Raw genomic sequence first — 27,564 nt, 5'->3', positions numbered from 1 at the left:
GCTTAGTGCACAGATCGGGTGTGCTGCAGCCAGGGCAGGATCTGCTGCCTTCTGCAAGGCCTGAATCGCCTGCGATAGCGGGTGCAGACCCCAAGGCTGAGTCACTAAGCAGCGCTGTTCTCGCCATCCACCCAGGTAGGATTTGCTGCCTGGCAAGCAGTTCAGGCTCTCAAACCAGAGCTCGGTTTGAATCCCTGCCTGTTTTTCCTGCCTAAACTAAACCTCTGTCCCATAAGGTTGGTTATGCACCTTCATGATCACAGTAAGAATGGAAGCTGGATACCAGGGATTCCTCTAATGATGAGTTTTAAACCTCACAGTCTTGTCTCCCCATAATATCTGGTTTTGCTGCCTTCAGCAATTCACCAACAACTGTGAATCTGATTGTCAAGACCCAAGCAACTGACATCTGGCATGCTGTGACTTCAGGCTGCAGCTTTCTTCTCTTGTTTGTGCTGGGCTGTACTGTCATTTTGAAGCTGAAGGGCTCCATATTATCCCTGCTAAAAAAACATTATAAATGTTTAAAAGTTCTCGTGCTTTCTAAAGATAGAACAGCCTGTCCTGGCTGCCAGACTTGTCCCCAGAGATGGGAAAGGGGGAATGGCAAATGTCCTTTTCACTGCTGGGACATTCACTGGGCTGTGGTTTGCAGCTAACACTGCCCTTGGCTGGGGGTTTGTTTATTGGGATTTAAGAGTCAGAAGTGAAGAGCGGATCTGTGTCCGTAAGGAACTCGGGGGATGTTTTGGAGCTGGGAAGGCTGCAGCCCAGCATGTGGGGATTGGGTCAGGGCGCAGAGGGCAGGAAGCTTCTTGCAGAAAGTGGGGTGGGATTTTTGCATTCTCCTTTCCTTGTGTGGAGTGGGCTGCTAAGGAAGGAGATGGCAGTCTTGCCAGATTTCAGCCCTCGCAGGTAAAACTCGTAGGCTCTGTGTCCCTCTTGAGTAAGTATTGTTTGTTCTTTGTTGCAGACTGTTGGAAATTCTGGATCTGCCAACGGGATTCACCAGCAGGATAAATCCCACAAGCAAGAGGTAAGTTATAAGCAGAACGTTGTTTAAAACAGTGGCTATTTCATGTGATTTCTTGCCCCCTGTGCTGGGGACAGCTCTTGGATGGAGGCAGTTCTGCCAGCAAAGCCTGACCGTGTCATTCCCACAGCGAAAGCAAGAGGCTTTGCACAATTCCAGTTCCCAGGCATGGTGGGAACCTCACCTTACCATTAAAACCACTTGAAGCCATCAGAAGGTGCTAGTGAGATGCACACCGAGGCGCAATGGGTGCTTGCTCTGGGAGAAGCAGTGGGAGGGGAGTTTCCCCTCAGTGCCTGTATGACTCTTCTCCTGGCAGCCCCAGCTCAAACCTGCTCAGTCTCAGATCTCTGCTGTCCCTTTCATGTGGGTGGCATTTGTGGGGCATGCTGTCCTGGTCTCCCACAGTTTTCATGATATAGGGCAAGACCTGTGGCCTCAGACTTCCTCTCCTCACAAGCAGGATGGCCAGCCTGAGGAAGAGCCAATGTCACTTAGTGGGCAGAGCAGTAGGTCAGGACATGGCAGGCCTGGTGGCATTCCAATCCATGCCTCAGTTTCCTCTTCTGTAAAAAGACCTCTGTGCTTGTCCTCATTTTGCCTAACAAGGTCTCTTTCCTTCCAGGAGAAGCTCTGATAGAGAAGAGGTGAAGAGGATCATTTCACACCAGTGTCAGCTCCTGTGCACAGTCAGGAAAAACAATACCGCATCTGGCTTTAGCACCTCCAAAAGACCAGACACAGTGTTTTCACTTTAAAGCAGGACAATGTTTATAATATACTAACTGATGTAATCAGGACAATCCTGGAGTCCAGTTTTCCAAGACAACCATCGTTCCAGGAGGGAGCGGAAAGATCTCTCTGGGTTTGGTTTCTTACTTGTATTGGTTTTGACTGTGGAATTTGTATTGCTTGAGCTGCCCTTGTCCCACCAGCTGACGTGGTCTGGATGACAGCCGCCCCGAACAGCGCCCGAATTGTCAGCGAGTCCCAGTAACCCCACAGGAGCTGCAAAGGGGGGGTTTGCTTGTGGTGTGCGACTCCAAAGCGCGTGCCCAGAGGCTGCACGCCTCCCCCATGGGCTGTCTCTTCCCTTCCACCCACCCCGGTGTCTTGAAGACCTGCACAAGCGAGTGAAACCTGCTGGGGTGGCTGTTCACGCCGGCACGCGTAGGCTGAGGAAGATGAGGTGTGGGGACGCGCTTCCCTCCTCGCCTCGCAGGGGATGTCGCTGTTCTAGAGCACGGAGGCTGCGCTTAGTACTTGTACCATAGCACGTCGTGGGAAATAACCTGATTTCAGAGGGATATTTATTTTGTTTCTCACCCACTGCAGTTTGGGGAAGGAGCTGTGGTGGCTCTGAGTTTGGGGACAGGCACCCCTTGCTCGGGTGTGGTCGGCCTTTTTTCCTGCAGAGAGATCGCTGGGCAGTCCTGCTGATGCCCCGGGCCACAGCCGGGCTGCCCAGCCTGCTCCCCCTCACTCGTATCTCTTTTACTGGGTCATTTTTTGAGCACAGGACCCCGCAGACAGCTGGATCTCCGCGTCCCTGGCCTGAGAGCTCTCTGCTGGCTGCAGTCAGTGTGGGACAGGTGCCTTGAGGGGATGGTTCCCTCCTTGCCTGTTTAATTTAACAGCTAATCGGGGATCCTGGGGCTGCTCTCCAGAGCTATCCTTGGCTCTTCAGTGTGATGCCCATCCCCTGCTAGCAGGAATGAGGCGGTGAAGGTGCTGCTGTGAGCAGTCACCCAGTAGTGGCTGGCTGTATTCGATGGGTAGAGCAATCCTCTGTGTGTGACCTGAGTAGGAGTGTTTGGAGCAGGAGGAGTCCAAGACTGGAGCCCACACAGCTCTTGTGTCCATCGACAGCAGTGCAGGCCCAGGCAAAGGGTCTTATTCCTTCTTCTGAAGGCTTTACTCTTCTCTGTAACTTTGCACCACAGCTTCCAAAGGGCATTAGGGTGGAGGAGGGGGACAATGTGCTCTCAAAGGTCTGAGAGAGTCCAGTTCAGATTCACTGTTCAGTACCACAGGAAAGAGTCACAGCAATATTTTACTGGGCTTCCCCTAGTTAGTGCCTGACTCCTTCAGTCTTCAGCTCTTGTGTTACGATGGGGCATCTGAGAAAGAGGATAGGACAGAAGAGACCACTGAGAGAGGAGATCTGAGCCAGGCCACAGGCAGGTGAACATCACAGCATGTCAGCTTCATTGTTTTTGCCCTGATTTCCTACAAAGTTGTGTTACTTTTTCTTAGTGGGTTACCAGAATCCTACTTGCTTCTGACTGCCCATTTTTCAAGGAACCTGGGAAAGACTTGGGCTTCATGGCTGCAGTTCTGCCACGAGGAGGACGTTGCTGAATCTGGGCTATGATACAACACTGGATCCTGCTCCCTTGATGCAGGATTGGTGATCTCCCTCTGTTCAAAGGGAGGATGAGAGGAAGGTGACTTCAGGGGAGTAAAGCAGGTCAGGAAACACAGCTTAAATCTGGTGCGTGGCAGGGGGAGGCAGAGCTTCAGATCTGACTGGCTGAAAATAATTCAAGTGGGATCTCATCCTGCCTTGTAGAAGTGTTTCTTCAGCTCTTACTAATCGCCAGGAAGATTGCCACATCTCTGCCTACCTCTGGGACTTTCTCAAGGGATCATATGGGTGGTCTTCAAAATCCTCCTGGTTGATGTATTCATCTCCTAAGCAATTTAGGAAAACCCCAGAGGGGAGTGTTCATTGTTACAGCTGGCAACAGTGAATATGTTGCTGGGAGCTGCTGTTTTTAGGAATTTAGGGCTGGTGTTTCCCAAAGTGCTCCCGTTGGCTGGATGGTCTCTGAAGTCACGTCTGCAGCTCCTGCTGCCTTGAGTGGAGCTGCCAGTGCTGCTTGCAGTGCCGCCCGTCTCTGCACCTCCAGGTGGGAGAGCCCATTCTGGTTTGTAACTTATTTTCCCTGATAGGTCTTCTGGTGACTTGTGGCCAGCTGCCTTCATCTACAGAGGAGCAATATGTGCGTTTTCTACCTTCTTCGATGAACCTTTGGCTCTGCACAGGGCAGGATCCCCCAGGAGCGGGTGTGGGAGCCGTGTATTTGGTTCTGTTGATCAGATCCAGAGTTGCCAGGGTGGCAGTGGTTCGGGCTGGAGGAGTCTCTGGCTCCTGTCTCCTCCCAGGGACCATCCCCTGCGAGCGGCTCAGACCTGTGGCTCTTCCCGGTCAGCGCGGGTGACGATGCACAGCGGCAGCAGGTAGGTCAGAGCAGGTTTAAGGTCAGTGCTGATGGTCTCCTCTGGCTGCAAATAGCTGTGCTGGTCCCTAAGGATCAGCCAGGAGCTGATGGCACTTCTTGGCTTTCTGTGGAGGCTGTGTGGTCTTTCTGTCACAGGGTTGTACCGAAACGGGGAGCGGGGTGAAGCCGGGTCCCCTGCGTCCCCACCCTACTTTGGGTGCAGGCCCACGGGACCTGCTCCCCAAACAGGACTGACTGCGGTGCCAGCGGGACACCCCATCACTCGCCTTGTCTGGGTTTCAGCTCAAACCCTGTGCAACGTGGCCAGGAGGGGGTTTGGACACCAGCCCTGCGCCTCCAAAATTGGCACAGGCTTCCCAAGGGCACCTGCCTCTAGCTGCCCTTCTGAGGTTGTAAGAGACCAAACTAGGGATAAACTTGGAAAGGACAAGGAGGAGATTCCCCAGCCCCTCTATTTATTTGTAAGTTTAAGTGCTATTTTTGCCTATGTGGTGGTGTATAAAGTACTTCACAATATTCGGTCTTACTGGCTTGGTTCTTTGGGCGAGATTTTCAAGGGCATTGGAGCACTGGTGCTGGTCAGGGGCTGGTTCCTGTTTGTGCCTTCACTCCCCCCGGCTTCAGCCTTGCTCTTCCCTCGATCCCCGAGAGCTGGGGGGGGTTGGGGGGGGGCTCTCCTGGCCTGTGCGTGCCGTGCTGGTCTTGCACCTGGAGCGGGTCCCGGGCATCGTGCCTCGGAGCACCAGTGCGGGGTGGGGAGCGGGGGGTTCGCGCGTTGCTGGGGCCCTCGGCCCCGGGGGAAGGACCAGCACCCCGGCTGAGGGCAGCCTGCACCCCCAGCTGTGTTACCCAACGGTTAGTGATGCTTTTCTGCTGAAAGCCGAGACGTTAACCAGTGAAAAAAAAAAGTCTTTGGAATGGAGATTGCTCCATGTTTAGTGATTTCTTCTCTAACCCTCTAGACCAAAGGGAAAGCAATCAGGCGTGGTTGGTGACTTCAGTTTTCTCTCTCCTACAGCAGGCAGGGAGCAAGGGGCAGCACTGCACTGGGGCCGTACTGACCCACGGGTGCCGAGGTACCAGCCAAGGCTTGACAGCTCCTGCCCACCCCCAGCACCAGCCCTTCCTCTGGCTTGCCGTAGGAGATGCATGAGGGTTTCCTTAAAACAAAACGATGCGAATGATGCTGTAAAAGTCTTAACAAAAATTCCAGTGCTCTGTTGTTCGGCAGCTTTAGCAGCTCAGCACTATCTTGTAGGGAGTTATTAATACACTAAGATCCTATAGGCCTCATGTAAGTTACCAGAATAAAGATGATACTAGATGTATAAATGGATGATAACCTTTTACCCGTACAGTATGTATTACAATTTTGTAGCTTAGTCATTTTTTGGCTATCAGATTTTGTTAGTATGATATAAAAAAAAAAGAAAAAAAAAAGTTTGACTGCTAATGTCTATTTTGTTATTTGATTCATTTTATTTCTTCCTCTGTACAAAAGCTGTACAAATCTCAGTCTGTGTAACTACTACAGATATGTATTCATGTACCGTCCACCCCTGTCCTAGCTTGCTGGTGTGGTGAGCTCGTTACTAAACAATAAAATCTGTGGCTGAAGTTGGGCAGCCCGGGGCTGCTGGGGGTGTGTTAAGGGTGTTTTGCAGTGCTCAAGCCCTGATGCGATAGGGGGGGCAGGGGGGGCAGGGGGAGGCTTGCCCTTGGCAGCTCAGCTCTGGGGCTTCGGCGCGTCCCTCTTGCCCCCGAGCCCCAGCAGGGACCTGGAGCCACCAGCGTTTGGGCTCTGCCGAGCAGGGTTTGCAAACGCCCGGGGGGCGCCCGGGGCCAGCCCCCCACCCTCGCTCCTCTGCACCCCAGGCTGGGCCCGGGGGCCACCCCTCTGCTCCTTCCTCGGGCAGCTCTCCTGGCCCGCTGCGCTCGGGCATCTCCTGAGCTGCGCCGTGATGGTGCTATTTATTAATCCGTGATTGTTTTCCCTCTGTTAATCTCCCCTGTCCCTCTCTGGCCCATCCACAGCACCCCGAGGGGAGGAGTGTCGCAGGGCGCTGCACTAGACCCACTTCCCCCCCCTCCTCGAGCCTGGCACCCACTCCTTTGAGTGGTGCCACCTTGATTTTTTGCAGGCGGCTGGCTCGTCCTCGTCCCTCCCAGCTCCCCGACTGCAGCCCTCCAGAGCCCGGGGCCGGGGGGAGCTGTGCTGGGTGCCACCCCCCAGCCCCACGGGTGGCTCTGGGGAAGCCACGCTGCTGCCCCTATGGATGCTCCGAGCCCCGGGGGTTACACTGTCCCCCGTGGGGCAGGGCCGGGGGCATTTACTCCAGGGCTTGGCACTTTTTTTTCATGGTCCAGGGTCTTTTAGTGTGGGAATTCCCTGGCCTGTGCCCCGGCTCAGCAGCACCCCATACAGCAGTGAAACATCCAGCTCTCCTGCCGTGTTTTCCTGCACCCGTGGGCTGCAAATCCTTTACAGAAAGGCAGGGGGTTCCCGGTATTGCCAGCTGTCTGAAGATATGGAAAAAAAAACTGTAACATTTTTTAGCTTGCTTCCTCCCTGCTTTTTTTCCTGGACTTAAACCAAAATTGCCCACTTCCAGGATTACCTGAAAGCTTTAAACTTTCCAAAGAGCTGGCGAGGTTTGCAGATGACGGGGTTGACTCCAGAGCAAGGCCCCAAGAAAATTGCAGGTGCCTGACAATAACACCATGAAAATTGGCCACGCAGCTTTATTCCAGAGCTGTACCATAGTCTGTCTGTCCAGCGTGGTCTGTGATAGCTGCTATTTTATTTTTTCAAGATACGTAAGAGATACCATCAAAACCAAATAATGGGAGACTGTTTCTTCACCAGCTCCCTGGCCCTGTTCATTGCAGGGTCTCGGGATCTCCTAAAATAACTGGGCAAGAACAGCGGGTCGCTGGGGCAGCACGTTGTGCGTTTCTAGAGCGGGTGCTGATGGCATCCGCTGCTGCCGTGTGCTTCACTGTCCTCCAGTGGCTGGAAGAAGAACAATTTATTTGAACTTGGGAGAAATCTCGGGACCCAGGAGGGTCCATCTGGGCTCAGCCCAGCATGGGTGCTGGGCAGGGAGCTGATGAAGCTGTTCTTTTCCCTTTGAAGGCTGCTGCCGCTCGCCTGCATCGGGCGCTGAGGTGCTGGAGGGTGGGACCCGCTCCCAGCCCGGCCGCGCTGGCGTGGGGAGCCGGGCGGTGGCTCCCGGGGGTGATCCCACTGCCACAGCTCGGCCCTGGCCCCGAAGAGCTGCCGCAGGGACGTTTGTGACCCTCTGCTCCATCAGTCCCGTCGTCGCTGCCGAGGATGCCAGCGAGGGGGAGGACCACCCCAGCTGCCGCACTGTCCCCATGATGGCTGCAAGGTCACCAAGCAAGTCCCCTTTTGCAGCCAGCTCTCTTGGGAGGGAGATGTACCTGGGAAAAGAGAGGTTTTGGGGGCAGAAGGCTTTATCCAGTACAGCTGGCAGAAAACAGCGAGCTTTCTATCAGGCCAGCCCTTCCCTGGGCTCTGGGCAGGGGCTGGGCTGCCCAGGACAGGAGGCAAAGGCCACGAGCACCATGTCCCTGCCCAGGGCAGGTGACTCCAGCTCCAACTTTTACGTAATTCCACTATATAACTCATTAACGTGCATATTTACAATCAAGTACCCGAGCCTGGTATCTCATAAAGATAACACTGTAGCACATGCCTTTGTTTGCAGACATCACATTTCGGTGCCGTTAATCGTACGGTAAGGATTAATAAAACATGAAGTTTAAAGATGCCTAAATCACAGTGGGCGAGCTGGTAGTCTCTGCCAACAATAATATTTGCACTTTATTTTCATCCCAGCATCCAGCCAAGGAGCAGAGCCTGGGCCGGGGAGCGGTTACCGCTGCGTGACAGGGGCTGGGGTGAGGGTGGCACGGGGATCCCCCGCCTGAACCTTGGGCACCACGGGCGGCTCAGAAGGGGCGATGGGTGGGGTGTCCTTCCTCATCTGCGAGGGACCTCATTCCCCCGGGATGCTGCGCTCGTGCCCGGAGTTGGACGGGTGCTTCAGGGATGGGTTTAACCCAGAGGTGAGGCAGGGAGGAGACATGAAGTGGCCTCTCTGCATGGGGGCCGAGCAGAGGGGACATCCCTGCGTGGATGCGGCTGCCCGGCTCTAACCGCCCATCCTGCGGCCACCCGTGGTCCCCAGGACCTGCCACCCAAGGGCACGTCCCTTTGGGATGTCCCCTCTGGAGGGGGCGGGTGTACCAGCTCTCTGCTTGGTGCTGGGAGACCTGTGGGCCACCAAAAGGTGCGATTCTGCTTTTGCAGGGGCTGCCCGTGTCCCCTCCCTGCTGCAGCCCCAGCACCAGTGACCCCAGCTGGACGGGGCACCGCAGCCTGGCAGCCCCAGCGCCGAAATCGGGGCCGGGAACATGCTGCTTCCCCAGCCAAGGCTGTTTCCTCCCCATCTTTTTGCTGCCTAACAAGCATCCTTGTCAAAATAGCTAATTTCCTTCCAGAACAAAAAGTCACCTGAATACATTTGGAAGCTGTATTGCACTATCAGGGTAATCAGAATTTAATTTGATGCAGTCAAGGCTCTAAAAAGATGTTATCAAGGGGAACATCAAAGCTGGATTCCTGCGCTTGGAAATGCAACTGGAATGCTTAGTCCAGATTTCTCATTTTATCGGAGACTTTCAAAATATCAGTCTAAACAACAAAAAATGAATATTAAGAGTATTTGCAAATTAATATCTTTTGTAGCTGAACAAAGGCCACTGTCTAACCTACTTCTTTTGCATGTCTGGGACAGTCTTTTATTAAATCCTACTAATTATACAATTTTGTTGTGTCTAATCATTTCTGCACTTGCAGGAATTAAAACTGAAGCTCATTTCCCCGTTTGTTGCACCACGCTGCTCTTCAGGGTCCCAATCCTGCAAAGTGAGTCTGTTCCCACTCAAGACAGAGAGACCCTGTGGGTACAGAGACGGGGAGAAGGTGGGATGGGATGGGGACCTGGGCTTGTTCTTTGGCTCCTGTGTCTGTTATATCCTTGGGGTTTCCTCGTTCCCAGCTCTCAGGATAGCTGAGGAAAAGCTCCAGCTCTTGCTAGTGAATGTAATTGTGTGACAGTTTTTAAAGTACAATTTCAGAAGGAAGAAAGGCAGCTGTGGGCCTTTTGGGTGCCAAAAAGGTTGTAAATGTGACCAGAATGTGACCCTGGAGACAGGGTGCTCCTTTTTGGGGAGGTTTTGTTCGACCGGGGGGGGGGGGGGTGGGCATGGCAGCTGGTGCTGGGGCAGGGAACGGTGGAGCACTGCCCTCGACCATAGTCACTTCAAACGCCACAATTTCTGTGCCAAGTTCAGGCTGTTTTGCCGCCCAGGCTGTGCCAAGCCGGCCGGGGCGGTGGGTGACGGCGCGGCAGCCGCTGCCCAGCCCTGCAGCCGTCGACCCCCTCTCTTCCCTTCGCTCCCATTTCTGCAGAGCCCGATCCCAAACGCCGTCATCCCCCTGCGCAGGGGACACGGGGGTCAGACCCTTCCCCGGCTTTAGCCCTTGGAAACGTGGCGGGGGAGCTCTGGGGGAAAAGAGGTTCAGTCAACTTCGTTAGGGAAAGAGCGTGGATCTTGTGCTCGAACCTTTGAAGTGTTAATTAAAAAGAATTATGCAAAGGAGCGAGGATTTGAAACATTCATTTGAATCTCAATAAGGCATCTGTATTAAAAATAGCAGTGGGATCAACGAAAGATACAGCAGTTTTGGAGCGAAACGGTCCCGGCGTCCCCGGCGGCGTCGGGCAGTGGGTTTCTGCCTGCTCCCTGCCCCGAACGGGCGCTGCGGAGCGTGGCTCGGAGAGAGCCTGGCAAAACACTTCTTGCCTAATATTTAAAGATCTTAAAAGCATCTCATTTAAAAAAAGACCCAGTGGGGTCCAGCATGATGCTTAGCTGTAGTGCACGGGGAGAAAGAGCGGGGTGCAGGGCTGGGAGCACCACGGGGGCACCCAAAACAGGGCACGAGGCACCCCATGCAGCCAGCAGCCCCCCCGACCGCCCCCCCCAGCCCCAGCACAGCCCCTTCCAGGGGAAACTGGGGGGGGATGTGCCTCTCCAGCACAGCTCTTCATTAAAACCCCTGGCATGTCTTGGCCCTCACTCATTCCAATAAAAAGCATCCAGGGTATTAATTACCAGATCGGCGGATAACGTCGTTAAGTTTACTTTTGCACTGCGCGGACCCAACGGGAATGTCAATGCCTCCTGCCCTTGGCTGCAAGGGCACAAGCGGGTGGGCACCCTGACCCGTGCTGGGTGGGGGCACCCTGACCCGTGCTGGGTGGGCTGTGCCAGGCCGCCAGCACCGTGGGGGCACTGGCACTGAGCCCCCGCAGCTGCAGAGAACCGATGCTCTTGGTTCACTCCTGGCACGGGAGTGGGTGGGCTTCGAGGGCGTGGGTGCTCCGGGGGGGGATGGCTTTGCCTGGCAGCGGGTTGGGGGGTTGTGATCCAGGGCCAAAAGCAGCCCGGGGAAGGGGATGGGGGGTGAGGAGCTTTGCTGGGGCTTCAGCCCCACGGGGAAGGTGCTGACGGGCAAAGCTGGAGCCTCGCTGCGAAATTACGTGGCGATTTTAAAGGCTGGGGCTGTAACCTCAGCTGTGGGTCTGTTTAAAAATGTATGAATATCAGCCTGACCTTGGGCAGGGCTCAGGCCCGGTGCTCCCCCCAGCAGCCCCTCGTCCCCCGCCGGCGGGAGGAGATGATGCTCTCAGCTGCGACACGGCACGGGGATAACCCCAATGCCTGCCTTCCTGTGCCGGGGAGTGGGATTTCCACGGATGGGGCCTCCCCACTCCCATTTGGACACCTGAAGTCTGCAGAGGGGACCCCAGGACCAAGGGTTGGGCTGTTGGACCCCCCAGGGATGCTGCCGGTCCCCTGCGCAGGTGTGTGAAGGATTCCCCACCCCTTGCACTGATGAGCCAAAAACAACCCCAGTGCCAATGTCAGTTTAGGAAAGGACCTTTCCTCCTGCCAGGTAACCTGGAGCTGGGAAGGATGGGGGGGACAGAAAAAGGAAATGTCCCCTCTCTGCTCCCCAGGACGCTGTCCGGAGTCTCTGGTCTGGGAGCACCTCGCTGGGCTCTCATTAGCATGGAAATAATTCAAGGGATGCATGCAAGGCAGCTGGAAAAGCATTTTATCTGTTGTGCCGGAGCAAACTCTTTTTGCAGTGCAGCGTTCGAAGGACGGCACCACTGCAGGCAGCTGGCACGGCAGATAGATATGTTAAATGCAGATAGGCAGAGTAAATATTCACTATAAGCCATCGCTGTGCCCCAGCAGGCAAGGAATGGAGAGAGGGCTTGGTTGGGTTTTTTTCGATCTTTCAACAAATATGTTTGGGACCAATAGATATCAGCTTGGGTTTGGCAGGGAATCCTCGTCAGTTTTATTCAATAGCATATATCTTGCAAAAGAATTAATAACGCTTTTGGCTGCCTCAGTGCACAGCTCTCCCCATAGTAGCTGTTTGCCGTGCAGGACAGATTTGCCGCAAATAGAGCCCAAACCCCAGCAGTTAATTTGCTGCATGCAGTGTCTTGTTGCTCCAAGTGCGAGCGATGGCTTGAAAAGCTCTTTCCCCCCCCCAACCCTCAGAGCTTCCCACCCAGAGCCGCAGACCCCAGCACTTTCTCCTCTAGGCTTCTCCTCACACGGTTTTTGCGTTTCCCGGCCCTGCTCCGGGTGATGCCAGCTCCCTGCGTCCGCACCGCTCACCCGGGACATGCCCGGCACCGAGGAGTTGTGGGGGGCTTCCAGAAACGTCCCGCTCTTTGATCTATAATTTAAATACCATTTTGTTTTGCCTTGGTCGTTTTAACCAGCAATTTGCTATAGCAAAAGAACACAATACCCCTGTAGGAAGGAAGAAATAAACTCATTCTTTCAATTAAATTTCTCCTGACCTCACTAAAACTTTTTCCCCATTCCCTCTTCTAAAGACTCAGCTTTTCTTTTTTTTATCTTTTTTTTTTATTTTTGTGATCTCCAATTCCACCGAGAGACAGAAGAAATCAGCATATCAGAGAAAACAACGATTCTTGTGATGCCCAGCAGTCACTAATTAACAAATTAAAAAGAAAAAAAAAAAAAAAAAAGAAATCTTTCTGCAGATAGGATTGTTTTCTGGCGATGTTGCCTTTTCTTTTGTCGGTGCTGTGACAAGGAACTTCTTTATTGCTGCAGATAGATCAGATTAAACCTCCCTCTCACGCCGTTCGCCTAGTTGGATGGGTTTGTGTGGCTCATTGGTTTGGCCCCCAAACAAAACGCCTTGCCCCCACTTTTTGCCCCCTGTGGTGGGTTCCTTCAGAGACGTGCACAGATGTGCAAATTGCAAGAGAGTGTTTAAGCCATCGCGTCCTTTTAATGAGCAGGAGCATCCCTGGAGGTTGGGGGTTCGGGGGGGGGCCGAGTTCACCTGGGTGGACTCAGTGGAACATCTGGAGAACATCTGTGGTCCCACCAGATGGTCCAGCTCCCCCCTGAAGTCCACGGCCCACCTCCCCACGCAGCCGAGCCGCGGCTCAGCCCGTCCCTCCCGCGGTTCAGCCCGCAGCCTGCCCTCCTCCCCACCGTCTTCCCAGGCTCCTTCTCCAACTTTCAGGATCGTTTCGGCCTCTCCCCATCCCAAGCGCTCGTAGCCCTGCGTGGGGACGGCACCCAAAGCAGAGGCTCCGTTGGGAGCTGCTGCCGGCCACTGACCGAAGGTGGCACCCGCAGGTCTCCAACCTTATTTTGGTTCATGGTCCCCAAGGGTGAGGAGCAAAATAGGACCCCAAACCCATCCCCCGGGGCTCAGCGCTGGGGTCCCGGCCTTGCGACCAGCCCTTGGGGGCTCTGCTGGAGCGAAGCAGAAGGGCAGGATGGTTCCCTGCGCTTTTGGAGCGAGCCAGATGTTGGGATTTGCCCGAGGCAGCGGGGAAACCCCCTTTGGCAGGCCGGCGTCCTTCCGAGGGCTCTGAGAAGTGTCGCCCTGCGGCGGATTTGCAGTGGCGACGAGTCGGACACGCGTTGGGTTTGCTTAATTCCCCAAATACCAACACCATCATGTTTCTCCAACCAGTCCGTAAATGTTCCCCTGGTGCTGCTGGCCCCCCCCCCGGACGCCCCGTGGGGCCGGGAGCGTGGGGCTGGCCCCGGGGAGGGCAGGTTTGGGGAGCAACGATGAGCACAAGCCTGAGCTGAGCGCAGCCACGGGCAGCGCTGCCTGAAACCTCTGCCCGCTGCAGCGGGCACCAGGGGCCACAGCCCCCCCGGGCACAGAGCAGGGTGACGCAGCTGGATGCTGCATCAAAATACACTTTTCTTTCTCTTTTTTCTTTTTGTTTTTTTTTTTTTTTTTTTTAAATGGCACCGGTTTTCCCCAGTGAGGGGCTGTGGGTTTTGGCTGCCAGCGTGCCGTGGAGTGATGGAGAGCCGCGGCAAGAGCGGGGCAGAGCCCTGCCCCGAAACCTGCCCGGCCCCTGCAGGCAGCTCCCCCGTGTTCGGCCACTGCGTTCGGGAGACCTAATTAAATTAATTTCGGTGGATTATTTTTTGGGGGGGCCTGGCTTAATTAGCCAAAACATGCCCTGATTTCTTTCTTCGGAGTAAGATCTTCCATTTAATTATTCGGCAAGTGTGTTTTCCCTCACCACGCGTGCTCCCAGGGACAGCCGATGCCGGGTGCAAATCTGGGGCTGGACCCACCCTGCCCGGAGGAGCCCCCGTCCCATCAAACCCTTCATCCCCACTGGGGTTTTACTGGGACCCTGCGCAGCCCCCAGCCTGCTGCCACCAGTGCAATGAGTTTGCCAGGCCTGATGACACGAGGAGGGATGCAGGGGGTGCCTGCGTGGGGCTCGGCCGTGCCATAAAGCCCCTTCACCGCTCCTCCAGAAACTGGAAAAAAGTGTTTTCTCTTAAAATGTTTTCTTCTCCCTGTGGCCCTGGAGCGGTAATAAATCATCACTTATTTAAAACAAAATCCAGCTAATGGAGCAGCTGCATAATGTGTGCTTCAAAGGGAAAAAAAATGTCAGCAGTTTCCAAACTTTAGAGGTTAAAACGCTGTCAAGTTATTTTTAATAGTTTTTCATTTGTTTTAATTTGCCGCTCCTTAATATGCGGCAGAGAACTCGGAAAATAATCATTTCCTCCTCGCGGGTCGGCTTCCCGGCGGGCACACGCAGCCCTGGCCCCCGGGGCCCGGGCAGGGCTGGCCGGGGGCGGCGGCAGCGCCGGGGGGGCAGCCGGGACCTCCCGGCACCCCAGCGCCTGGCCCTGCTGAGGGGAGCCCCGAGCGGGCAGGCCGGGCTGGGCCGTGCCAAGCCAGGCCGTGCCGTGCCGTGCCGTGCCGAGCAAGGCTGTGCGGTGCCAGGCTGGGCAGTGCCAAGCCAGGCCGTGCCGTGCCGTGCCGTGTCAGGCCATGGGTCGTGCGAATGTGTGCCAAGCTGTGCCGTGCCGTGCCAAGCCATGGCTAACGGGCCATGCCAAGCCAGGCCATGCTGTGCTGAGCAGGGCTGTGCCAGGGATGCTGAACTGTGCCATGCTGAGCCAAGCTGAACTACGCAAGGAAAGACTGTGCCAAGCTGTGCTGTGCTGTGCCATGCAAGGCCAGGCCATGCCAAGCCATGCCGCGCCAACCTGAGCTGTGCAGGGCCAGGCTGTCCCAAGCTGTGCTATGCCATGCCAAGCCATGCTGTGCCAAGCCATGCCATGCTGGGCTAAACCGAGCCATGCAGGGCAGGGCAAGGCTTTGCTGAGCTGTGCCGTGCCATGCCAAGTCATACCATACCGAGCCAAGCTCTGCCGAGCTGAGCTGTACGGGGCAAGGCAGTGCTGAGCTGTGCTGCGCCATGCCACGCCAAACCAAACCATGCCAAGCCAAGCCATGCAGGGCAAGGCTGTGCCATGCCGTGGCAAGACGTGCCACGCCACGCCACGCCACGCCACGGCGAGCCAAGCTGTGCCAAACCATGCCGTGCCGCGCTGAGCCGCGCGGAGCCAGGCTATGCCATGCCACGCTGCGCCATGCTGAGCGAGGCAGTGCTGCGCTGTGCCGTGCCGGACCAGGCCATGCCAAGCCGAACCTCGCCAAGGCCGTGCCAAAGCGTGCTGTGCCGTGCCAACCCGCACCACGCCGAAGCACGCAGGGACCGCGCCGTGCCAAACCAGCCGTGCCAGCACCAACAGGTGGCGGCAGGTCCCCACTGCACCCCCCGGGACCCCCCAGCAGCCAACTGAGCCACCGGAACGGCTCGGCGCGGCCCCGGCGCGGCGTGAAAGGATTTAACGCAGCTCCTGTGTGTGTGTCTCCCCCCCCCCCCCCCGTCCCCCCCCCCCGTCCGGTTATCGGGCTGGTTAATCCCGTATGTAAATGGCAGCCAATGGATGGTGCCGTTGCGCGGGGTTGGGATTAGCGGCGGGGCGAATGGCTGGCACTTTTACTGGGATTACAGAACAAAGAGCTGCTCTCCCTTCCCAGTTTGGGGTGGTGTGTTTTGTGGTGTTTTGGTTTTTTGTTTTTTTTTTTTTTTTTTTTTCTTCCCCACCCCCCCCCCCCCCTTCCCCTTCCCCTTCCCTCCTCCCTTCCTTCCCCCCCCCCCCCCCCCTTTCCCCTTTCTCTCCTTTAAGCCCCCACCGGGCAGCACCGGCTCCGCCCGGGGAGGAGGGCAGCGGCGGGAGCGGCGGGAGGCGGCTCCATCCCGGCCCCCGCCCGCCCGCCCCCGCCGCTCCCGCGCAGCCTCGCCGGGGGAGGCAGGAGCGCCGCGCCCGAGCCGCCCGCGGTAAGGAAAAGTTTTGGCCCCCCCCTCCTCACCGTTCCCCCCCCCCAACCCCCGTCCCGGGCTTGGCAGCGGCGGGGGGGGGGGGGGGGACGCGGCCGGTTGGGGGATGCTAGGTGAGATGGGGCTGGGAGGGGGGGTGGGGGTAAGGTTTGGGGGAGTGCAGGGGGGCAACAGGATGGGGCGGGGGGGGGGGGGGGATGATGCTGGGCTCGTCAGAGCGCAGGAGTAGGTTAGGGCTGGGGGGATGCTGGGGGGGATAGGGCTGGGGGATGTAGGGGGGCGTTAGGGCTGCTGGAGGGTGATAGGGTGGCGGGGGTGGGGGGAGGTGTGAAGGCTTGGGGGGGGGGGCAACAGGGCTGGGGGGAGATGCTGGGTTCATTGGGGCGCAGGGGGGCATTAGGGTTTGAGGGGTGCCGGGGGGTGGCAGGACTGAGGGATGCTGGAGGGCACTAGGAGCCAGGGGGGGAGCGCTGGGCTCCTCAGGGCTGGGAGAGTGCAGGGGGGGCAACAGGGATACTGGGAGGATAGTGCTGGGGGGTGCAGGGGAGCGATAGGGCCGGGGGGGGGGGGGGCAATAGGGCTGGGGGCTGCTGGGTGGGTATGAGGGCTGAGAGGGATGTTGGGGGGCTGTAGGGCTCGGGGGAGATGCTGAGGCTATTAGGGCTGGGAGGGGTGTTGAGCTAATTGGGGCTGGCGGGGGGGGGTGGGGGGGGAATGCCGGGGCCGATGATGGGGTTGGTGGGGTCCATGGGGGCTGTGGGGGGATGCCAGCAGGCACTAAGTCTGGGGGGTGGGGTGATAGCGCTGCAGGGGTGCTTGGGGTGATCAGGCAGCGGGATGCAGGGAGCAGTAGGGCTGGGGGGGGGGGTGGTGATGGTGCTGGGGGGGTGCTGGAGCAGCCGGGCCCACCACCGCAACGGTGCCCCGCATCCCTCGGGCAGCTCCAGGACCACCACCTGCCCCGGCTGCAGCCGGGGGCGCCGGGCAGGCGGGGAAGCTGCGAGCAGGGCTTTGCCGGGGCTCGCCTCCCTCTCCGCCGGCGCGGGGAAAGGCGGCAGCGCCGCTGGAAATAGAAACGCAGGGTTGAGCTGACGAAGCGCTCGGGGCTTCGGCTGGGCTGGTAACCCGGCCTCGGCACCGCGGCCCGTGGCGTGGAGGGACAGACATCCTCTGCGGCTCCCCGGCGCTGGCGGGGGCAAGCAGGGACGACCGTAATGGGGAGAAAGTTGCTCTCCAGGGAGCTGGTGCCCTTGTCCTTTCAGCGCGTGGGGCTGGCAGTGGGTTTATCCAGGATAAGCCGTAAATTGGAGCGATCCTATTAATGCGCCTTGCGCCAGAGCGAGCCTCGGACCCGGCGGTGCTGTGCAGGTAATCCCGGGCGTTCGCGGTGGGCGCCTGGGTGAGAACTCTTTGGGGAGGCGTTGGTGCCGCCGAGCACGGCTGCAGAGCCGTGGGGCTGGGTGTCGCGGGCGCTCCGGGTTCGGTTGGTCGCTCGGCCTCCTGCCGCATCTGTCGGCGTGCGAGCTCCGGACGTTGGAACCGCCTGGGGACATTGGCATGGAGCCTCGTGTGACGGGAGCCCCCGGCTTCGGGGTGTCTGCTCCCCGCGCCGCTCCCACTGGAGGAGCTGCTGGAAGTGCTGCAGCTGGGGGATAATCCCACGGACGCGAGCGACTTTAATTCCACAGGATCTCAGGTGTCCGGTCCCCACCGGCGTGTCTGGACCCGCTTACGTTGGCTGGGGTTTGTCCGAGCTCGCGGAATTTCCTACTGCTGTGGAAACTGCTGCAGCGCTCGCTCCGAAATGAGAAAGCGGTGTGGCGCCTGTGGGTGTCAGACCCGACCCCCCTCCCCTCCCCTCCCCGGGCTGGGGTGCCAAAGGCCACGTCCCACGAGCCCTGGCCCAGCAGCGGGTGCCGCGGTCGAGGCGATATCGGGGTCGCCTTCAAGCCGCGGCAGCACAGGGTGGCTCTGTGGTCACCCGTGGGTCCCCCGCTCCTCTCCTTTCCCCCCCCCCAGTGACTGCCGGGGTGGCGGTGACCGCCGGGGATGGGGTACCCCGGTTTGGGGCTGTGCCGCTGGTTTTCCCGTGCACCGCTGCTGTCTGAGCCGGTGTTGCCTCTCAAGGCCGCGTTTTTGGGGTGACCCCAGCCCGGGATGTGCTGCCTCATGGTGCGGGCAGGGGAAGGGGTCAGGCAGCTGCCCTCACGGGGGGCTTGCAGGAGCCGGGGGGGGGGGTGACGCAGGGAACACGTGTTGGTGGCCACCGCCACCTCCCTCTGCTGTCCCTCCCAGGAGAGCTTTCACATCTCGGCGGAGGAGCTGCTGGTGCTGCCGCGGGTCGCTGCTCGTTTAGGTTTGCTAATGAGAAGCTGGGAGAGGAGGGAAGGAACCTGCTCAGGGACGTATTTAGCAACCTGCCCTACCAGCCCGGGTGAGAGACGCGGTGCCCTCGCTGGCAGCCTGGCGTGGCGCCGGCAGGTGTCCGGTGGGACCTTGCGTGGGGCAGGAGGCGACAAGGAGGGTGGCCTTTGGGGCCAGCATGGAGGGGACAGGTCTGTCTGTCCTGCATGATGTGCATCACATATGACTTGTGCGATGCTCTGCTTAGAGGAAGGAGGGAAAAAAAAAAAAAAACAAACCCAAAACCCCCAAATTCCAGACCAAAACAAGCGACCTCTCACTGCTGGAGCTAATGGGGGATTCCCATCTGCTGCTCCCGCAGGAAATAGCTCAGATTTTTTTCGGCAATTATCAATGCCCTGTACTTCCTTTGGGAATTTCGGCGGCTGCACCCCAGCAGCCAGGCTGGAGGAATGCGGAGGGACTCTCTTCGGTCGCCGGCCAGGCTCGTCCCCGGCCGGTCACCCGCTGCGGGGCTGACCCCTGGGGTGGGCGCAGGGCTCGGTGCTGGCCGTCCCCAGTTTGGGCAGCAGTGCCCTGCCCTGCCCTGCCCTGCCCTGCCCTGCCCCTCGGCCGACAGGCGCGGTTATTCCTTGCGCTGCCGGCATCCATTTGCAGATGCCTGTGGCGGGTGGACGTGGCGGTGGCTCATCACGGGAGAAGAGGTGTGGATGGGGACTGCTGCTCCCAGGGTGCCTGGGCTTGGGTGTAGGTGGTGGGTGATGGTTTGGGGAAGGGGGATGAGGGGGCGAGGGGCTGTGATGGTGTCTGTGCTCGGCTCCTGGCCCTCTGGCCGTGTCTGCCTGTGTTGCACCTCGTGGGCAGTGGCGAACCTCCTCTGGGGCTTTGAGGGGAGCAGAGGCAGATGCTGAAGGCACGTGGGGCAGGCTTGCCACCACCAGAAGCCTTCCTCTTGGGGACAGGGAGAAAGAGAGGAAAGGAAAGGACCTACTGGGAGCCCCTTCCGAGGATGGAGATATCCATCCAGGAGCTAAAAATGTATTTATTGATTCATTTATTGGGAAGAGCCCAGCTGGAAGCCGTAGGGAAGGGCATCTGGTGTCCATCTGGATGCTGGCCAGAGCGGCGGGGCTGGGGGCAGACAGCAGCCCTGGCCAGAGGTTTGCCAGGGAGGTGGTGGGTCTTTGCAAACTGGAGCGAGGTTTCCCAGGACCTTGCTCTGCCCTGTTGCAGCCTGTCCCTTCACAGAACATGTTTTATTTACATCTCTTGAAGCACTGTTTTTAAGAAGAGGTCAGGAGCCCTCGACCTGGTCAGAAGCTGTGGGAGGCTTGGGGTTGCGTGGCAGCCAGGGTCTGGGTGGACTTCATGGATTGGGGGTTTGGGGTTTTTTTTGCTCGCCAGTTCAATGCTTCATGTCTTGGTGCAGCCCCGTTCGTTGAGTTTGCTTCGAGCCCAAGAGAAAAATATCAAATGAGTCCAGGTGGGCGCTCGGCCCTGCGGTGTGGTGCCCCTGTGGTGGGGGTGGAGTAATGGGCTGGGGTGGGGGATGCTGCCAGAGAAATCCCCCAAAGCGGCTGCGGCACGACTGTCGTGGGAATACCCCTGTGTCTCGTCCTAGTTCGGGAGCTGCTGCCAAACGCCGCCTTGCAAACTTTGGCAGTGACTTCTGAGGGGCTTACCTACGGCGGCAGCAAGGCTTTCCCATAGGTGGGGTGCTAGGAGGAAAAGCACTCGGTGCACGAATCCCCTCCTCGAGAGCAGGCTGTGCCGAGGTGGGATTTGCATTCCTGCACGCAAACAGCTTCTCTTTGAGTTTTCTGGCTTCAAGTTGCCTTGTCTCTGCTCCGTGCTGGTCTGGCTGGTTTAAGAAGAGAATTAACCTCAGCGGGATGAGCAGGGGACCAGTGGGGAGCATCGCTCTGCTGCCGCACATCTGCGCGGATGTCCTCGTCCTTGACCAGGGCTTCCTCCCTCAGAGCTGATCTCCACCTCTCGGGTGTCTCTCTCCATTTTCTTTAAATCTGCAACGTCAAGAGGAGCAAACACGGGAGGGGAGGTTGGTGTGGGCCCAGGAAGAGTCCTGGAAATATCTCATCCAGTGTCCGCCTGCATACCTGGGACCTCTGCCCCAGAAGATTGAAGGGGACAAACCCAGATGTCCCCTGCCCATGGGGGACATCCCCTATGGGGACTGCTGGGGTCTGGCTGCACCCCTGAGCCATCCAAGTAGGTGCGAGTGGGTGGGCACCACAGACCTGCTGCTGATCTGCTCCTGGAGCCTGTGGGTTCCCTGGGAATTCGGAGGGTGCTTTGGGGTGCAGATCCCTCTGGAGAAATGCCAGAAGGAAAGCTGGTAGGCAGGGTGTTTTGAAACCTTTTTTTTTATTTATTTTTTGGAGAATTTCTTGCACTTCTTGGCGATCTGTGCGGGTGCTGGTTGCTGCCCAGGGGTTGTGTGTTCTGCTTGGCTGGGATGTTCCTGGAGGAGAAACCTCCCCCTGTAATGGGTGGACAGAGGTTGGAGGGATTTGCACGCTTCCGAGAGAAACACGTGGTGCCCAGGCTCTGATAACCAGCAGCTTTATGCGGTAGTTTGAAGTCGGGCTGCAAAATCTCTTTACGTGAGAAAAGGCATTTGGTAGAGAGGTTGGACCTAAGTCCCGTCCCTGGCCGAGGCAGGGGATGGATGTGTGGGATCCCAGCCATGGGTTGTGCTAGTGGCAAGGCCATTGGGGAGCCCCTTGTCTTCCTTCTCCCTTGCTTAAAAAAAAAAGGCAAAAAGCCCTCAAAGCTTTTCTTCTGATAGCTGGTGGTTAGAAGAACACAGAGGCGGTCAGTCTAGCTTGGGAAGGACTTGTGAGTGGAGAGGGAGTCCTTTGGAGCGAGGTCACGCTGGGGAAACGAAACCACTGCAGTGGGTGAGGAAGACCTCCCTGGTGTTACCCGGCTGCTGTGTGAGAAGGTGCTTTGCCCATCTTCAAAGGGTGGACGTGTCTCCTGCCTGGGAAACCACCCGCTCCTTAGTGCCTGCGTGAGGTGACCTTGCCTTGGGGCACTGGCCACCGGGCTGCTCATCTGCTGCTGGAGCTCCAGCCTGGTGGCACCGCAGGGCTGGCCCTGGGCGGTGGGGACGGCTCCGGCCATCCCGCTGGGGATGGAGGTGCCTCCCTGGGGGTGGGCAGAGCCCCCTGCACCGACCTGCCCAGATGAAAGAGGCAAACCCAGCCCCACTTCTAATTAGCAGCAATCCTCACGCCTGAAATTACGCCCGACCAGCTCATAAGGGCTCGGCGCCGGGGAGCGCGTGTGGCACGTCGCACCGATGACAGCCCCTGCGACCCGCACCGGTGAGGCGGGCGCTGCCCCCCCCTGCCCGCCCGCGGTCGGGGGGAGCCTCCGGGATGCCGAAAGGTTTGGGGTGAGGCTTGAGCTGGGCTGCTGGTCCCTGCCCTGCTGCAGGACGGAGACCCCCAGAGGGACACGCGTGGCAAGGGTAGGGTTTTCCCAGGACGGATGCTGCTGCTCAGGCCTTCCCAAAAGGGACCCCGAAGGAGGGTTTGCAGTCGGGGCTGGACCGGTGCTGAGCCCCCCGGGATGGGTATTTTGGCATTTCCCCCACCCCGGCACTGGTAGGACGGGGCTGCGCCTGCAGCCATCAGGTTTTGGGACCTATTTGAGGCTCCCATCAAAGTCATACTCCTCCCCCTTGGGTTGATTTTCTACTTGTTTCATTGCAGAGTAGGAGGCAGGGATGGAAAACCTGTAGGAAAGGCAGGATTATGTCTCCCTAATTAGTAGGGGCCTGATTATCATTTCTACCCAGAGCTCTGGATTAAATATGTGGGAATTATCTTTATTATTTGTGTTGCATTAGTATTTAGGAAGCTAGGACCCCATTTGCTGGGCAAAGAGTGAACGATAGTCCTTGCCTGGAGAAATGCCGTCTCTGGCATACCCGTCGCGTATCCTGGGCTGGTACATTGGGGTTTGAACCCTGTGTGCCCATTGCATCACCCGAATTGCTACTGCAGCTCTGCTCCCCAGCACTTGGAAGGGTTTAAAGCATTGAATTGTACGCCTTTTTTGTTGCATACGAGTCAGATGTGTTTTAGTATGGGAAACAATCCCCGGTGTATTAACATGACCTCTGAAATCGTGACATATATAGATTTAAAATATATATATACACATATATATTTTTGGCACCTGGATTGTCAAAGCCTAGGAGTTGGCCGCTGCCTTTAGACGCCCTCGCTTTATTGTTGGAGGGCTACAATAAAGCAGTCTCGTTAGGTAAATATAACGATGTTACGATCCACCATCTGCTGAAGTGCTGCTGCGCGGCGGTGGCGGAGCGGTGGGAGCTGCCTGCCGTGCTGCCTCTCCCCTGCTCCTTCTCGCCGGTGTCCGCCGTGGGTCCTGCGTGTCCTAGGAGAAGCAGAAGTGGTTGGTACAGATGGAGAAAGGGCTTTTTCTTAGGATTTCCTCTCGTTTAACCAGCCGGGGGATGAGCTGTTGAACCCTTCCAGCTGGTGGGGATCGATTCCCGTCGGAGCACGGTGGGGCTGTTGGGGTGGCGGTAGGGCCGTCAGCAGGTCCCCCCCCAAAAACTGGGTCACCACGTTGCCGAGCCGTGGAGACCCCAATGTGTGGGGATGCTCTGGTCTGCAAGGATCTGCCGGGTCCCTCAGTCCCATGGCATCATCCTTGCTCCAATCCAAGTGGTGGGACAGCCCTGTCGTGCTGGCAACGGGGACCCCCCCCACACCCACCCCCCCCCCCGGGTGCTGGAAGCCCTTTTGCAATCACCGGCAGGAAGGATCGTGCTAGGTCGGCAAAATATGTGAGGAACTCTTCTTGTTTAAAGTGCCTTTGGGGTTTTGGGCCTTAAATAAACATCCTGGTTGGGGTTTGGGTTGGAGGTTTTCATCCCGGGAAAGGCAAGCGGGGGGGAAGGGAGCCGTGCCGGTGCCCCAAGTCTGCATGCGCCTTCTGACAAGGTTATAAATTAGCTTCATTAGAGGAGGATCACTGAAAATAAATTGCTCCGCACCCTTTAGGGGCATCGCCGGGCTGTAATTTCATCTCGTCTTTCTGGGGATGAATACTAGAAGCCCCTGAAGTGAAATTACAGCATTTTACCCTGCATTTGAGCTTTTTGAGGGTTTTGCCCTTAAAAATGCAAACAACCCCTCCCTGTTCCCCCAGACGAAGCTTGGCTGGGGGCGTGCATCGAGAGCCGGGGGGTTAGTTGGGGTTCGCTGCAGGATCCTGGCAGGCACCAGCCCCCTGCCACCGCTGCCCGGGGGGACACCCGGCCGGGGCGAGGAGCGTGCCGGGCGCCGGAACCCCGATAAACAGCGCGGTTCGAACCGAGCGGCCCGTGGGCTGATAATACAGCTCTGCGGCGGGAGCGGGCGGCGGACGACCTTTAACAGGACATTAAACATTTATTAAACCCGTTAGAATTAGTGTCAGGTTGTATATGTTTTGTTTAAAAAAAGAGAGAGGGGAGGAAAAAAAGACATCTAAGAGAGGCGGGCGTGACCCGAGAGTCCCGTGAGCCGATCGACCCGGTGCTGTGCAGCCCCAGCTCAACCCACGCAGGCTCCCGGCGCAAAGACCTGGCTCCGGGATGGATCCAGCATCCTCCCGTGCCCTTCCCGCGGCTCCTCGCTGGATCCCGCTGCAGGGACGAGCAGGCAGCAGCGGCCCATCCCAGCATCCAATCCTAGGCCCTTCAAACACTTATCGTTTAGGTGGGTTAATTTTTTCCCTCACCTGCCCAAAGGTTTATTTCTTTCCGGGGGGGTGGGAGAGCATGAGATTAGCCCCACATCTCCCCTGCATCGTCTTCCTGCAGCCACCCGCCGGCTTTCCCCCTCGCCCCTCTGAGGATTACGCGCTCTCTTGAAAACCTCTTTGTTTCCCCATGTTTGTTGTTGTAATTTATGTACGATGCTGCCGCTTGTTGAAAAACAAGGTCTTTATCTCCGTGGGAATTACACCTGCAGAAATCCAGCCCTATCGCCGCCTGCGCACGAGGCTCTCCATGATAAAAGCCGGCTCCAGCGCCGCCGCAGCGATGCAAAAGTTTCTTCTACTTTAGCTGCCGGCGAGAGCAACTCTTGCCTCCCCTCCATACCTTGTAGCACACAGATCCCCTCGTCTTTAAATGCTCTCTGCAAGCAGGCTGCTTGGGTTGTGGTTTCATTGCCAATAAATTTTGTTCCTCTTGATTTATTTCTTTCTCCCCTAGCAGCATAGGTATCGTTGGATTTTTCTATTTTTTTTTTTTTTTTTCGGCTTCTGGTTGATTTATTTTATTTTTTTCTGCATGTAAGATGCATATTTCCACGCTCGCTGACCTTCTGGCATGCCGTGGGCCCAGCGTGATGATGCTGATGGACAGAGCGGGGAGCGCACATCCCACGGGGCCAAGGGTGCCTGTGGGTGGCTGGCAGCCGCGCTCCTGGAAAGGGCTATTTTTAACAGCTGGGCTTGTGCTGGGTTGCCATCGATGCGCTGGAGCACGTAGGCATCCTTTATTATTTCAAACCCGATAATTAAAAATAATGCGGAGTTGTCTCTGCTGTGGGTAGCCGCTGCTGAGGATGCTCTGGGGCGCCGGCTTCCCCATGTTGCGGGGGTCTCCTCCCCGGAGCCGTGGGTGGGCTTTGCCACGGCAAGTGCCCGGCTCCCCCCCAGTTGCTGTCCCGGGGGGGCAGGGACGCCGATGCCCGTCGGCAGCCGGAGCTGGCCCGTCAGAGGTGTGGGAGGTGCAGGACCAGAAGAGCAGGAAGGGAAATGGCTCCTGTTGGGGCTGCGGCTGCGGGCGAGGAGAGCAGTGGCTGCTCCACGTGCCCCTTCCCTGCAGCTCTGCACCCCCCCCAAAAGCAAACGGGCAGCAGCTGGGGTGCGTGCTGGCATCGCCCGGGTGGGAGCCAGGATGCGGTGCCGGGGTCTCCCTCCTCTTCCTCCTCCCCATAACTCTTCGCTTGTGGTCGGATCAGGCTCAGGGGGTGCTGGGCTGGGTCTGCACCCCGTCCGCGTGCTCCCCGCCTAGAAACCATCAGCGATGCCTATGGCAAACCTTACAGCAAACGCTGGTCCTCTTAAACCCAAGTGCTGTGGGTGTGCTGAGGGTTTTTCTGTCCTTTCCCCCCCCCCTCCTTCACTAACCCACTTTTCACCAGCAGTGCTACGAAAGGCATTTAAGCCCAGAACCTTCCTTCTCGGTATTGATTTTGCTTTCTGCTTGAGTCTCTCTTTATTGCCCTTGGTATTTTGAGTAGCTGGAAAGATGCTGGGGAGAGCCAGCCTGCCTCTTCGGGGAGCTTCATGTCCCCAGCAGTGAGGCAATGTGCAGGGGGGCTGGGGGAGGCATTCGTGGGGATGGAGCAGTACCCCTCCTTGGAGGTGCTGATATCCCAGGGGTCATGGTTTTGGGCTGGAAGAAGCACTCCTTTAAGATGCCACAGGGATTCAGGATCATACTCTACACCTGGGGAAAGCTTCTCGTAGGGTGGCCGGGGTGGTTTCTCCTCCCCATCCCAGATCACTGGCATGTGGGAGAGGTTAAGGCGCTTCCACCCATCTTGGGGAAAAACAGCATTTTGCTTTTAATCAGGTTTTTGGGCTCCACCCAGGTCAGCAACTTCGCAGAGGACGAGACATGGCGACAGAGCAGCCGAAATAAACCCTCCTATTTAAATATTTACTTGCCCATTATAAAGTAGCTCCGTGTTTACATGCTCTGTGGCTGCGTGTGGCATGAAGAGCTGGGCTGAGAGCTCGCTGGCTCCCCCGGGCTCCGCACCCCGCTGCCGGGCGGCAAGCGCCCCTCGCCTAATTGCTTGCCACCCGTTTAAGGGGAAGTGATTAAGAAATTAATTCACAATCTCAGGCTCCGTGGGTCCCGATCTGAATGATTTGATCGCTGCAGAGCGGGGACGGATGCAGGCAAGAGTGCTGCTTCCCATCCTTCTGGCTGAAGCGAGAGGTAATTAGGGGGCTTCTGATGTCGGGTTGATTTGGTATTTGAAAATTCTGCTTTTTTTATCAGTTTCTACAAGTTTTGTGGCGTATGAGGCTGCGTGGGTCTTAGCAGGGTTTGGGGTACGAGTCAGTGCTTGGTGGCATTCTGAATTAGGGTGATGGAGAGCCTGAGCCAGTCCCCGGCAGTGCAGCCGCCTGTTTCCCATCTCAGGAATGAAGGCATCAGAAGGTTTCCATTTTTCAACTCGACCAGCGCACGTGCGAAAAATAAGCTGCAAGCCCAAAACATAAGATGTGTGCGCTCTGCCTTCCCTGTGACAAGGTGCTCTTCCTTTGCACAGCCCCAAAAATCTCTTTTTTTGTGGGGCTGGTCCCCACCCTGGTATCACCTCTCCTGGTAGCATCACCATCCCGGATCTAAATCAGCATCAAGCCACCTCCCGTACCCAAACCACAACACACATGTATTTGTTTTCTGTTATTTGTGAGGCGCCTGAGCCAGGCTCTTGCTTTTCCCAGTGGTGAGGAAATGAGGTGCCTTACAGCCGCCTCAGCACCCTCCAAACCGCCCTGGGCACCCCGAGAGGTGGCGGGTGCTGGATGTTGGGTGTTTATTTCCCTGCCCTCGCACCTAAAGCAGGCTCTGAATTTGGGACGCCGCTTCTCTCGGCGCTTCGTCGGGCGCCAGAGCTGCCGATTAAGGGAAATGTGCCACGAGGCAGGTTTGCTTTGCAGGATTAAAAGCAAATAAATATTTATGTGCTATGCAAAGCAGGCCCGATAAGATATGCATATCATTGGGAATTTGAAGCAGTTTCAGTTTGGGCCCAAGATGAAGGGGTGCGCATGTCGGCGGGTTTAAAGGAATGGTTTTTCTCCTGCTGCACAAAAATAAAAATAGAGAGAGAAAAACAAGGTTTTTTTTTTTTTTTTTTTACTTCTCGGACTGCTCTGGTCTTGGGTTTCACCATCTCCCTGCATCCCCGTGTCTTTAACTGCAGGGATGGAGAAGAGCCAGGGAGAGAGGGCAGTGCAGGCATCATTTCGTATGCAAATATAATGCTGGCCCCATTCC

The 27,564-nt window shown here is 57.2% G+C and overlaps 2 protein-coding genes across 9 annotated transcripts in view; both read left to right on the top strand.

Moving 5' to 3' along the window:
- Positions 1 to 5,895, top strand: part of CLIP2 (CAP-Gly domain containing linker protein 2) — a 104,330-nt gene extending 98,435 nt beyond the window's left edge. For all 4 annotated transcript variants that reach the window (XM_032993687.2, XM_032993686.2, XM_032993689.2 and 1 more), the window contains 2 exons: positions 974 to 1,036; positions 1,659 to 5,895. In XM_032993687.2, coding sequence (XP_032849578.1) covers positions 974 to 1,036; positions 1,659 to 1,670 — 75 coding nt within the window. In that variant the 3' untranslated portion in view covers positions 1,671 to 5,895. The remainder of the gene's footprint in view (positions 1 to 973; positions 1,037 to 1,658) is intronic.
- Positions 5,896 to 15,930: 10,035 nt separating this feature from the next.
- The window catches only part of GTF2IRD1 (GTF2I repeat domain containing 1), a 67,813-nt gene continuing 56,179 nt past the window's right edge, over positions 15,931 to 27,564 (top strand). For 2 of the 5 annotated variants that reach the window (XM_032993695.2, XM_032993692.2), the window contains exon 1: positions 15,933 to 16,124. The gene's annotated coding sequence lies outside the window, so the exon portion shown is untranslated. Of the gene's footprint in view, positions 16,125 to 19,173; positions 19,193 to 27,564 lie in introns of those variants that run through there. The other 3 variants (XM_032993698.2, XM_032993697.2, XM_042791530.1) reach the window with 3 other exon arrangements.

This window comes from Tyto alba, unplaced genomic scaffold (genome assembly GCF_018691265.1).
Source record: "Tyto alba isolate M040663 unplaced genomic scaffold, T.alba_DEE_v4.0 Super-Scaffold_19, whole genome shotgun sequence".
NCBI lineage: Eukaryota > Metazoa > Chordata > Aves > Strigiformes > Tytonidae > Tyto > Tyto alba.
Note: the sequence above shows the minus strand (reverse complement) of the source record. Positions and strands in the feature narration are given on the sequence as shown.